General features: G+C 29.6%; 1 protein-coding gene across 1 annotated transcript in view; it reads left to right on the plus strand.

The window, feature by feature from the left end:
• The window catches only part of Cbp53E (Calbindin 53E), a 498,615-nt gene extending 485,078 nt beyond the window's left edge, over positions 1-13,537 (plus strand). Inside the window, exon 11 of the mRNA XM_075354418.1 lies at positions 13,226-13,537. Within this exon, the coding sequence (XP_075210533.1) occupies positions 13,226-13,378 (153 nt within the window). The 3' untranslated portion in view covers positions 13,379-13,537. The remainder of the gene's footprint in view (positions 1-13,225) is intronic.
• Positions 13,538-14,122: the final 585 nt, after the last annotated feature.

Here is a 14,122-nt window from a genome sequence, read left to right on the forward strand (position 1 = left end):
TGATTGTAATCGACTGGACCAAAAGTGTCCAAAAAAGCTCAAAATCCAAAACATTAGGATTTTGGACTTTTCTTAACTGCAGTAATAAGCCCATATTGAGAGCTTTTCAACGATATATCATAAGTGGTACTTATTTTCATTGATTCCACTGTTATAGCCAAATAAAATTTTAATTAATGAAATATTTGGATCTTACATGGGGAAGGCATATCGGTTTGAATCAGACTTCATCTACTTTTTTTTTACCTTTTTTTTTTTAATTTAAATATATTGATTTATTAATCATTTTTAACCTCTTATTGTGAAACGATTTTTACGATAAATAATAATACACTAATAACAATATAAAAAAATATATAAAAAATACCAGAAGTTATTAATAAAATAAAATTTTATATAATTTTCATTTTAGAAAATTAAGTGTACAAGGAAGTCATGTGGCTCCATATCAGATTTTTTAAATTAATTATCCTTCTGTTCTGAGTTAACGTTGACACATTTGTATTGACATCGGCTACTTCTTAAGAGATTAAATTAAAGAGGCAATATAATTAAACTTTACTAACTAAATACCGTATACATCCATGTAAGACGCCCACCAAGGATTTTTGAAAAAGTTTTTTTAAATATTGTTACTTTTATCCATTTTATTAACAATATCACCAAAGAAAATTCAACATAACGGTGTTTGTTAATTACATGACAGTGAATCAGAAAAAATTATTTAATTAAAAACGTACAAATTATAGAAGATATTTACCTTAATTACTGTCTGTCATCAGTGCTCGAGTTTCCGTCATCCGTAGAACTGCAATTTTTTCGTAACCAATTAATTACAAATAATCGTTCTCACTTTCATCGAGAGCGTTCGAAATACAAATCTTCTTGAACGATTTTTTTAATGAAATCATCCGCTATATCTGACTAAACCGCAATAATCTACTCATAAATCTGTATCAAAGACGGTTTCTTAATTATACCAGATTGTATACTCTCGTGTGTCGTGTTGCACAATTTATGTAATGTTTACCGAGGTTGGTTTAAAAAGATCGGTTTACGCAGATATCTGGAATTTGAAGAATAGATATCATTCCACCAGGAATAATAACACACTTCCAGCAATCGGTCTTCATTTTACATCATCAGTCGTATGGCCCTAAAACTTTTCATTATAAGTATGGAATGTTTTCGTAATAAATCTTCTGGTCGATGCTTTCAGTTGCACTTAATCTAGTCTAGTACTAATCCATTATTAATCCTTTCCTTTTCTTGTGATTGTACGACAATATCGGATAGAAATTTCTTACCTTTCGGTAGATGTTTTTTTCTAACAATTACATTCGGGAGTAATTTTTTCGTTTGAAAATATAGTTAGCATCACCTACCAACCGGCAGGGTTTTGGCAACTAGGAGTTGTTTTTCGAAACCGGCAATTCGTATCTCTCTCTCTCTCTCTTTCTTTCTTTCTTTCTATTTATCCTCCAGAACCACCGTAAGGTAAATAGAGGATGAATAAGAATGATATGTATGAATTTAAATGAAGTATAGTCTTGTACAGTCTCAGGTCGACTATTCCTGAGATGTGTGGTTAATTGAACCCCAATCACCAAAGAACACCGGCATCCACAATCGAGAATTCAAATCCATATAAAAGTAACTGTAATTCGTATCTGAGTCTTTGCATCTACACTTTCAATCGTTATTGTTGTTGATGGCATTTCGAAAGTCATCGGTATCTGGTCCGCATTCTGAATTTGATCTAGGAAACAATTTTTTTCTTTTTTCATAAATTTGTGATGTATCTTTGAAACTTTGTTAGTTTACCCTCCGTATGCTTCTGGTCGCCGCTGTGCATTTGTCATTTTTCAAATAGAAAAAATATGTCGACAAAGATATTGGCATACCCAGTTAAAACTAGCTTTAATTTATCTATACCGATATTTAATCCTTCGGCGATCTCCAGGTTTTCATCTGATAAATTTCTGTAGAAGTCGCGTATTCAAACTAACGTATACGCGCTGCAATTTTTCTTCTATTTCCGGATATTAATCTTTTTTCCACCAAAATGTTCTCTCGTTATTGGCTACAAGAACCGTTTTATTTGTTTCGCTACTCATGAATGCATGACTTCGTTTAATCAAACTTTCTGCCTGTAGCACAGTTTTCATTTTCTTTGGTGTAAGCAATAACACGTAACTTATCTGCAACAGTGAATAATCGGAGTCTTTTTCACTTATTCTGTAATTCTACGTACACGAAACTTGTAGATACTGAACGGTCCTTGTAATAATGAAAACTAATCATAAGAAGACTGCAAAATGATCGCTAAAAATCTTTTCTCATGAAATAAGAATAGCCTACGTTTGAGAAAAATGCAAAGAATATCTTCCGGTAACTTTGGTGCCAGATTGTAGATAAAAGTTTAATTTTCTAATACCAATTACTCATAGCCAAATATTTTGTTTTAGATAAATCATTTTATTTCACGGGATGTAGATTCGTACTCAAAACAATGCAGTTTTTATTACAATTTTGTTTGGATTGATTAATATATAAGTTTAAAGATTACATTTTCATCCATGTAAAACCTTAAAATCCATGTACGACGCGCAGGTTGTTTTTGTAACTGTCATTCCGGAAAAAATCTTGCGGGTGGTACATGAGTATATACGGTAGTACGCAAGAGAGACTGGATATATATTAACTTACAGGTACTAACGACACACGCATCTGAAACCATTATACATAATTTCATAGAAACAAAAAATAAAAATTTATAGCAAGATATTAATCCCAACGTAAAACCTTCACAAACAATCTACGATCATAGCATCTTTATCTTTTCACTTAGCACAGTTACTCCGGATCAAAATTGTTCTTTAACCTCATTAACTGCTCGTTCTATGTAAAGATTAAAAAGTAAAGGGGATAGGGAACATCCTTGTCTGACTCCTTTTTTTTATTGCTTCTTTCTTATGCTCTTCGATTATTACTATTGCGATTTGGTTCCTGTAAATGTTAGCAATTGTTCTTCTACCTCTATACTTGAAACTTAATTGTTTTTTTAATTCTAAACATTTTATTCCAACTACGTTATCAAATACCTTTTCTAAGTCTATAAATGTATGTTGGTTTTTTTTTCTTTAATCTTCCTTCTATTAAAAATCTGGGTGCTAAATTTGCTTCCCTGGTCGTCATACTTTGAGCTATAAATTTAATTTAATTAATTTCCATGTGTGTTTCAGTGTATTTGATTTTGGGTTTCAGAACTTTTCAGCTTAACAATGGGCACGGTCAACTTCTAATTACACTAGAACTTATAACCCGTTTCTGTTGTGCGAAATAATCTCAAAATAAATAATAGATATTAACTTGAAATACAGGTGTTTTGCAAATTGACAAATGAAGATATTTTGTTTTTATCTTAATTTTAGTTTCTAAAATCTAGCCTATTCTCCATACATTTTTTCAGAGTTTAATTTAAAAAAATTTTCATCTCTAATCCAAATGTCTCTACCTACACTTATAAAGTTATACATTACATGTATAACTTTAATACATTGTTATTACATTTATAAATTATAATTTAATTATAACTGCCTACTTCATTTCGCAAATAATTAAAATTTCTTTCTAATGATAATTATTTTTATTGGATAAATATTACATTTTACACTTTAATCATTTCTACTAAAGCTGGTTTAAGGAGTCTTTACTTACTGGCATAAGAAGTCAAATAAAATGGTGACTTTTAGATCAGCAGCTGCTCTTGAATTCAATTCCCGGAATTTTCACTAATTATCTTATCAACTTCTCAAATAAACCATCACTTCACAAATAAACTTTTTTTTTTTTAATATTTCGATGATATAATGAAAAGGTTCTAATTCTTCTTTTTTTTTAAATAATAATTATATATTTTTTTTAAAGATTTTATCTTTTTATTCAGTATTAAAAAAATGATTCTGAAATGAAAAAGAAGCCATATGATTTCATATTGCGGAAATTTTTTGGGGGAGAATTAATATTTCAAAAACATTTCAATGTTGTAATTTGTATTTAAGATCCGTGAATATGTTTAAAAAAAGTCTTAAGGCTTTTAAATCGTGCCCGGAGACTTTGGATCAATCGGTTAAATAGGAAATGAAATAAAATATTTCCAAGAGAGTTTTATAGACTCAACGTAAACAAAAATTGGAAATTCCTTTATCTACGATGAACATTTTTCAGATTTTCTTCATACCTCGTTGACACTTTTCAAGTAACTAGTTATCCCATTTCCTGTATCAGGAAGCCACCCCCTCTGACCTTTCCTTTTTCACTTTCATATCACGGACTATTACTATTATTACCAAAGCACGGGTAAAAATATGACATAATTTAAAGTCAAGCTACATTTATTTCTTGTAGTCACATGATTTTAGAATGAAATATCGATTTAATAACACCGGTTCCATTGCTTTTTTAATCAGTAATGTTATTAATTTAAAGCATTTCTTATTATTTTTAAATATTTTCATATTATATGTTAAACCTACCCGTTCTTTAATATATAGATTATATTGAATAAATGAATCTTCTTTATTTACAGAAGAACAAGTTTTATTTAATGAAAAATTTCTGAATATTTTCATAGTATGAATATGTTTTCAATTCAGTAACGATTTTTAGAAACAATCGGATGGAACAGCAATAAATAATCTGTTGCTTTTACTCCTTGCTAATATTTTTTAGCGGTAATCTAGAAAAGAAAGCTAAAAGAGGATTCTGTTATTTCCCGCAAGTTTGGTTGAAGTATGTATAAATGATATTTTAAACGTTTTTGAACTTTTCGTCACATAAAAAGTGTTATTTAAAAAAAAAGAATTAACTAAATTACCAAAAACCACAAATTTCATTTGTGAAACGAGATTATACGAATTTTACAAATATTTTATGTAAATTAGGGTTGTTTATTCCTTGCAACTTAAGATGACAACGTTTAATTGACGGTTTTTGACAGTAATGCGGTTAGAATTGGTCTGGAATTTTATCGTGAAGAAATCAATTGTTTAATCATAACATCATACAGAATTAACAACCATCATTACATTAGCAATCGAAAATAAAACTCAGCAAAGACCGAAACAAGAGATGAATATTAAAAATTAAAAAACACGACTGCCAAGAAAACATTGCTGAGAAACATTGCTCTTTAATATAGGGTAATTACTAATAAAGGATAATTAAAGAGCATGCTGGTGACAAATTTGTATATAGTGTAATTTTTTCTAATACTTTTAATTTATTTAAACATATAACCTATTTATCTAGACAATTTATTTATATAACCTATGACATTCCCGGTAACGTAATGATTGTTCTAAAATTAATGAGCTGTTGTTTACAGAGTAGTTTAAAAATTTATGTTTGATAAAAAAGGATCAGTTATATTTTGGAATAACGCAAGTATTATGCTGATATAGCAAAACATGTGCAACGGTTTTACCAAAAAAATTCTGATATTCAAGATGGGTTAAGACAAAACACTCACTATTGCAGTATTACATCAATATTACAAAAGCAAAGACTGAGAGATGTTGCTGCGGAATGAAATTATAAATTCATTAAAATTATATAAGCTGAATCAGGTAGCACTTTAAATGAGACAAGAAGTTTTTCAATTACCCCCATTTCATTATAACAGTATAATCTGCTAGAAAGTATATAGGCTGAGTGTAGGAGAATGGCAAACTGCAACAGCCCTTTTAAAATTGATAATATGGAAAAAATATTTTATGAGGCTCTAGACAAAATTACCATAGAGACCGAAAAAATTTATGGATCATTTCGAAAAATTTGTTGAATATTTATAAAATCAGTGCAAAAATAGAACTTGTTCATCTCGAAAATAGCATTTCAGATGAAGAAATACATGACTCAGTAGACTTTAACGATGTATTTAGTTTATTATTTTGATTCTATAAAAGTAAATTTTTAGTTCCATAGTTAAACAATGATAAAGAATTAAAATTCTATAAATTACTATTAATTTATTTTGGTATTGTACGATTATTCTAAAAATAATGAAATATCACTTCACACAGTCGGGAAATTTATGGTGAATTTTTATTTAATTTCAAATCAATAATAAAAAAATAGAAGAGCTTTAATTTAAATTTATTAATTGGATGAAATTAAATTATCTTTTGTAGAAATATTCCGTTGTAAATATTGGGTGCATAGTTATCACAGCTGCAGAAGCCTTTATAAACAAATAAATGATTCATTCGTTTTAGATGTATACTGCTTAATTGTATTAGTACAAAAACATCCACGATTAGTTAATACAACAGATTTTTAATGAAATTGTGTAACTCTTACCTCAGTAATAGATTTGTAAAAATAAAAACAAACTCAAGGAATCTGGTGTTATAGAGGCTGAACCGTATGAATCAGTCGTAATGAACTGACAACACAGTTTACGTTATTCATCATCAAAACCAGGCTCGTAATTTCGTTACATAAATATATTTAGAGTCAAATTGGTAGTCTATAAAAAAGTTTATATTTTTCTTTTCATAATAATAAATGTATAATAAATGTGTAAGAAAATTTATAGTCATAAGGGTAATAATAAATTTCAAGTGTATTAAATGAGAGAGGAAGGATTAAATTTTAAGCAATAAATTCTTATTTAATTAAATAGTATTATGTTACTGTTATTTACAAATATACGTTGAAATATGAAAATACTCCTTCCAATTAGTAAAAGTAGTAAAGAATATGAGTATTAACTAAATAAGTTAAAATTAAAATGTCTAATCATTTTTAGGTTACGTTAACTAATTCGTAAATATGTTATAATTTATGTTATGATCTCCGTATATGGTAGCGTACCTACTCTTCATCTGAAAGTATTTTTCTATTCGCTTTCAAACGGAGCATTTTTTTTACATACGACAAAATTTCCAGTACACATTCTCACCCAAAAGTCTAAACTTATGTAGTGATTTATTTATCTTTCATAAAAATAATTTAATTCATAAAATTTGAACTTTTGAAATATGTTTCTTAAACTAAGCAAAGAAATGATTGTTTATATACAAAATAAATTTGTAAGAATTCATATAACAGTAGATCTCAATGTGTATTTGTAGTTTTATATATATATATATATATATATATATATATAAATATTTATATAAGAGTAAAAATATGTCATAAGTAGTTTGTATGCTTATGACTATGTAAAGCAATGAGGTACAAGTGCACTAATCAAATTTTCCTTTCTCTGAGAGTAATAATGTTCATTTGTACAGTTAGTTCCTGTGTTAAATTAGGTATACTTGTAGAACTAACTTTTACCTGCATTTCGGTCAGGTTCGGCATGCAAATTTAACCTAACTTGTGTCAAATCAAAATAATAGCACTCAAAATAAGTACAAAAAAATAAAAATTTACACACCCAAATATTTCCCATACTGTTCAAGAAGTTAGTCTTCTATAATACAATTTTAGTATATAAGTTTTTACTGTTGTAATTTAAGTTAATCAATAATACTCATAGTAGATTGAAAGTCCCAATATAAGAAATAAATCTGTGGCAGAAATTTAACAGATATATAAAAATTGTATATATAGCCCAAATGTATTATCTATAGCTTCAGTCTGTTTTTATAACAAAGTAGCTGTTATGCATGATGTAACATAGGGCTGGTTGGTTCTTCTTAGAATTTTATGATTATTGCATGTTCTGCTTGCATTGACTACATTTCATCATTATTCTCTGGTATTCTGCCTGGCGGCATGTCCTTGCACCTCTGTTGTCTCCATTCATTTCTGTCCCAAGTCTTCTCATTCATCTTTTAGTAGTTTCCGATCGTCACCTCATCTATTAACATCATCTTTCTTCTTCCTCATCGTCCAGACTAACGTAATTCTTAATTATAAGATCAGACTTTTACCACACAGTAATTTCCTCTTCTTACTGAAGGCTTCCTGTGTCATTGCTTATCCTTTTATTTCCATTATGTCCTACAATCCTCTGGCTAGACTTATATTTTTTTACAAAAATCTCACGACTTTCACTAATAATTTTGATAAATGTATATTTATATTGATATAATTTTGGATCCTTATTTTTGAATTTAATTATTATAAATAATCTCAGCTCTTTTCAAAATATTGGTCTCCATTTGAAAGAACCTGCGTTTAGGCATATATTTAAAAGAGCCTGTGTCCAGCTATATTCTGATAAATGTTGCAAGTCTACTCTGTTTAAAAATGTTAAATATTTGAATTGTTTTTAACCTTTCAATTAGATGAAAACATAATCTAATGTATTAAAAAGTTCTGCAAAAAATCTTCAAAAGAAGATTAATGAAATTTATTTAAGTAAAAAAAAAACAACATAATCATCACTAGTGAATTTTTTTTAATTGGTACTACCAGTAAATTATAAAACAAGCCAAAATTTGTCTTACGTTTATTTATTGTAATAATAAAATTTAAGGTGGCAAAAAGCACTACAATGACTTGTTGCTTTGCATAAACTGTACCAGTTTCCTAATAACTGTGGCTGATGTAAAGCAGCATCTGTACAACTAGTATTAGTAAGAGTTGCTTTTTCTTAAAGAAATAGTGTTCACTATACACCTACTCAGTAGGTGTACAACTGTACAATAGGTGAACACTTATTCAGAAGTGCTTGATTTTGAAAGCAAAATATTTTGTCTGTTTCTGCTCCAAGACAAAAATATAGCCAGACTGAAATTCATAGTACCAAAATTAAGGAGAAAATATGTAGTTTGTATTTTTGGCCTTAAAAAATTGACTCAAAATCAGGTTTCAGAATTGTATTTCAAAAACTTAGCAGTTTCAGAGAAAATTGAATTTGAAATTTTTTTTCTGTTATAAATTAACTTTTAAATTATCAGTAAAAAAGCTTTTCTAATAAAATTTGCAAAGAAATTAATTCTGATAAAAATGATTAATTGAAGTAAATATTAAAAAAAAACAAAAATTGAGAAAGTTGATTTTAATTCAATATGAAACATCAAAATATATAAGAAAAATATTATAACTAAATAAAAAAAACCTCATTTTCACAATACTAAAATAAATAATAACTAAAAATAAAGAAATAGCTTTTAAAAAAAATTAAATATCTCAGAAATTTTGTATTTAATCAATTGTCAATAACAGCTGATCAATGATTAAGTTCTGTACATTGTATAGCATGAATAATTTGTGTGCACACTAGAGAGGCCATACATCAAAACTGAATAGTATTAATACATTTTATTTTAATAAAATGCATTGTTCATTAAATGAGTAAAATAATCTTATTTAAATCTGTCTTGATATATTAGTAAACACATACAAAAATTATCTTAATTATAACTTTAGAATTATGAATACTATTTGTTTTTCCGTGGGATAGGTATTTGTAGATTGTCTGGATTATATTATTGGAGATCATAATTTATATTTTGAATAATATTAAAACACTTGAAAAATTTACATGAATTTACTTTCTTTTTTATAATAAAAGTAGCAAAAATTAATACCTGTTATCAAACGAATTAATTTGTATTTTAACTGTGTAATATAAGGAATGACCACAGTTTCAAGCCCAGAAGCACAAAAGGTATTGACCCAAGTTAATTGCATTTTAATTAATTAAATATGTGATGATACAAAAGGAGAAATGTAAAGGAAGAAATTTTAAAATATAACTCCCCCATAGGGTATGATTCAATTGTATCTCTATGTAATTCCCCATAACAAAAAAGAAACACACAAATAAATACACGTAATTATCACTTTTTATATTGTGACTGATAAAAAATTTCTACTTTTCAATCTTTTTTTTTTTTGTTATTTATTTCTAATTTTTCTCAGTAAATACATATAATTTAAAATTTAAAAATAAGCTTTTTTCTAAGCAGTCATAAGAAAAATTAAAACGTACGACTAGTGTGGTACCTTGAGAAAACCGTCCTAATTGCCTCCGAACAATGCGGTTTCCGGCAAGGTAGATCGTCTACGATCATATAGTTGCTCTTGAATCTGTCATTCAGAATGCTTTCATTCTTCGCCAACGCTTTGTTGCTGTATTTTTCGACAGGCAAAAGGCTTGTGATACGGTTGGAAGGAGAGAAATCCTAAATAAACTGCATGAATGGCGTACACAAGGAAATCAATTTGCATTTATCAAAAGTTTCTTCAGTAGTCGGTCATTTCGAGTTCGAGTAGGAACGCCGATATCCGATAATCTTACACTAGAAAACGGAATACCACAGGGAAGTATCCTAAGTGTTACCTTGTTTGCCGTAGCCATAAATACTATAACAGTGCGAAAGCCCGTTGTGTTTTTTTAGATGATTTTTCAATTTACATCTCATTTAGAACTCTAGCTACTGGCGAGAGCTGCTCCAAAACACAATAACCCGTTTAGAATCGTGGTGTAAAATGACTGGATTCACGTTTTCTCCGAAGAAAATGTAATGCATTTGCGTTTCACACTTGAGGGTACTTGTTGATCCTCGACTGTTTTACATGGTGAGCCAGTTGAACCATGCGCGTGGGTTGTTAGATTTTTGGGTTTGTTTTTGACCAACGACTAACATGGGTAACACATTTAAAGGAGCTGAAGGTAAAATGCCTAAAAATGCTAGAAATGCTGAGATTTCTATCTAATACTCGTTAGGCAGCTGATCCGGTATACATGTTACGCTTCTATCGAGCTCTGGTCCGTTCCCGCTTAGATTATGGCTCCGTGGCTTCTTCGTCCGCATGGAGTACCGCTCTAAAGATGCTCGATGCAGTCTGTCATTCATTTATCCATCTTGCTGCAAGTCCGTTTCGTTCAAGCCATAGTCTACTAGTAGACAGCGATAAGCCATCTCTTTGGAATAAACAAAACCAAATAATCTGCTCCTGCGTAGCTCGCATTAAGTTAATGCGCAACCAAATCATCCTACCTTTGATGAAGTGTTCTCCAATCAGCATGTTAATCCATATGAAGAACGGCCAAGATATACTGCTCCGCTAGCAATCAGAGCTCATCGGCTCTTCTTATCTCTAAATATACAATTACCTCCAGTACATTCTTTGTTAACCAACGTTATTAACCCCCTTGAAGGCCTTCTCTCTTGAATTATTGCTTTAGTCTAGGCTGATATCAAAAAAAGGACACGAATCCGGTTATCTTAAGAGAAAAATCTTTTAATATTGTAAATAATTTTTAATATTTGTCGATATCCGTGGCTGGTTGGGTGCTCTGCCTTTTATCCGGAGATCCCCGGTTTGAATCCCGGTTAGGCATGGCATTTTTCATCCTCTACAAAATTTCCATTTCATATTCCATTTATGCTCGAAGCATAGGCTTCGAGCTTAAATGGTGAATTAATCCAAAAAAAGAAAGAAAAAGAAATAGCGTGAATCCTGATGCTATAGTTTATACAGACGACTCTAAACACGATAATTCTGTTGGTTGTACTCTTTTTGTTGGCAATAGTATACATGTTTAGCTTTCCCAGTATCGACAGTGTTTTCACCGTGGAGCTGTTAGCTATTAACAAGGCCTTACATATACTTTAAATTTTCCTGATTGTTGGAACCAAATCCCCAGATATTTGATTCCTGGCGTAGTTGCGACCTGATAACCGTCCACTCTGACGTGTATGGGTCTGATTTTACGTTTCCGTACCATCTTGAGAAGCTGAGTTTTCTTGCGTTCGGGCTTAGCCCTTTGGATTGGAGCCATCTGCTCACCTAAATATAAATATACTTAAATAAATAAATACACATATATTAAATAAATATACCTAGCCCAACATTCTGACATGTACTTGTCTGTTCAGATTCCATGAGCGCCTCACAGGCAATTAGTGACATGTACTCAAGACAACAGGGTGTCTGTAATATATGCATACAGTCTGTTATCTCTGAAATGACTCAGAGTAACAGAACTGTGAGCTTCTGCTGGATCCCTAGTCAAATTGGAACTTCAGACAATGAGTGCGCTGATCGTCCGGTAAAAGAGGCCTGTTTGCAGCCTCCTCACTAATCGCATTGTTTCGAACTAACAGTCTTTTCTGAAGAAAGTGGTTCGTGATGTGTAAAATGATATGTTAATAGAATGCTACCATCAACAGTAAATGTCCAGTTAAGAACTCTATTTCACCGTGGAGCTCCTCAAATAGGAATAACCGTCGAGAGGAGGTTATTATTTGCAGTTTGCGAATAGGGCACACTAAACTTACTCATGGACACCTCATGAATCAGACAGAAGCATCTGTCTGTGCTGGCTGCGACTTCCAACTAACGGTACACCATATCCTTGTGGATTGTGACTTATGCGACATAGCATTGTAAGTTTAAACTAAGGGCTAACAACCGAAATATCTTAAGCAAAAATGTATAGATGTTATCAAATATCTTACGATTTCTTAAGGCCGTGCATCTGCATTCAAAGATTTAATTTTTTTCATCTATTTATGCTATGCGGCCTATTCCAGATGATAATTTTGTTCTTTTAAGTTACATTTCATTGTGTTTTTATTTCCCTTTTCGCATATGTTTTAGATGTTTTCCATCTATGCTTTGTTTTTATATTACTGTTTTTTAGATTCTAAGTTAATTTTTAATATTTACTTGTTTATTATGTAAATATTATGTTCGGGCACTGATGACACTTCGTTGTGCACCAGGAAAAGATAGGAAAAGGTTCTAATGCATCTTGAATGGTTCTAATATTGTCTGATATTTTTTGCCAAGCGTCAATCGTTTCTTTTTAATAAACTACATCAGCATCCAAAAAGAAAACAATAATGACAATTCAGATATTTAATTTTCTTGCTAACAAATTATATAAAACAATTTTTTAAATTTTAGCACACAATAATTTAACATTAAAGTTATAAAACTTTTACCTTAGCTAAAATTCACTCAAAATTAAACTTCTTCAAAGATTATTGTAAACTTTGACCGAGAGAGAAAGCTATCTCAAATTCAGCCAAAGACCAACAGAATGGTGAGCTGGTTATTATGCTGGCTTTAAGATCATTTGATCTCTGGTCCAATTTCTGGCAAGAGTCTGGTATTTTTTCACCAATCATTTCAGTCATCAACTTTATCTTCCTCAAAAAGTAAAAAATATTTATAACTTTCACAATAAACTATAATATATACAAAAATTAAAATAATTTGTTTAATCCATTTTTCTTTCTTTTTATAGGATTACGATGCTCAAGATCTTCAAGAATTTGAAGAAACTATTCTACGTGGTGTTGACTTTAATCAAGGAGGTAAAATAAATAAAAAAGAATTAACAATGATCTTGTTGGCACTTGCTAAACATAACCAAGATGATGATGCAGGTACCTCATAAGCTCAATACATAAATCACAAAAATTATTTATAATAGAAATTTAAAATAATAATCATGCTCATGTCAGTAACAAAAATTATTAAAAAAAAAAAGAATACACACTAACTTCATATCACAATAATCCGTCTAATTTTAAAACCCAATTTAAATATTACATAAATATGCATATGTATACTTAATTGCTTGAAATTATGGAAGATTACATAAGTTTATTAATACTTAATAACAAAACAGTAGGGAAGACAAGATACATTTTAACATAATTATAAATTTATATTGATTAACGGTACAAAACAGATTTCCAGTAAACAATACGTGAAGATGAAAAATGATTTATTAATTATATAATGATCAATAATATTTTAATTATTGCATAACTGTCAATGTTATTAATTATTGATGATTTATTTTTTATTTTTTTTAATAATTTCTTTCCAACATAATTAACTATTATACAACAATAAAATATCAATTACATCCAGGAAAATTACTCCTGTAATGCATGCTTTGAGCAGAATATAGTATTCCATTTTTTTTAAAGCTGAAGTATCATTACATTGTAATACTAAACCATCCTCTATTATGCCCAAAACCATCCCTGAACAAACTTAATAATAATTAAGTCTGTCATACTCTGACAATATTGTTACTTTCATATAGCTAGCTCTACATTTTCAATTGGCAATTGTAAATGAAAAGCATATTTATAATACATTAAAGAAAAAGTATATTATAAATTTAGTC

Source organism: Lycorma delicatula, chromosome 1 (assembly GCF_047948215.1).
Source record: "Lycorma delicatula isolate Av1 chromosome 1, ASM4794821v1, whole genome shotgun sequence".
In the NCBI taxonomy this organism is placed as follows: Eukaryota; Metazoa; Arthropoda; class Insecta; order Hemiptera; family Fulgoridae; genus Lycorma; species Lycorma delicatula.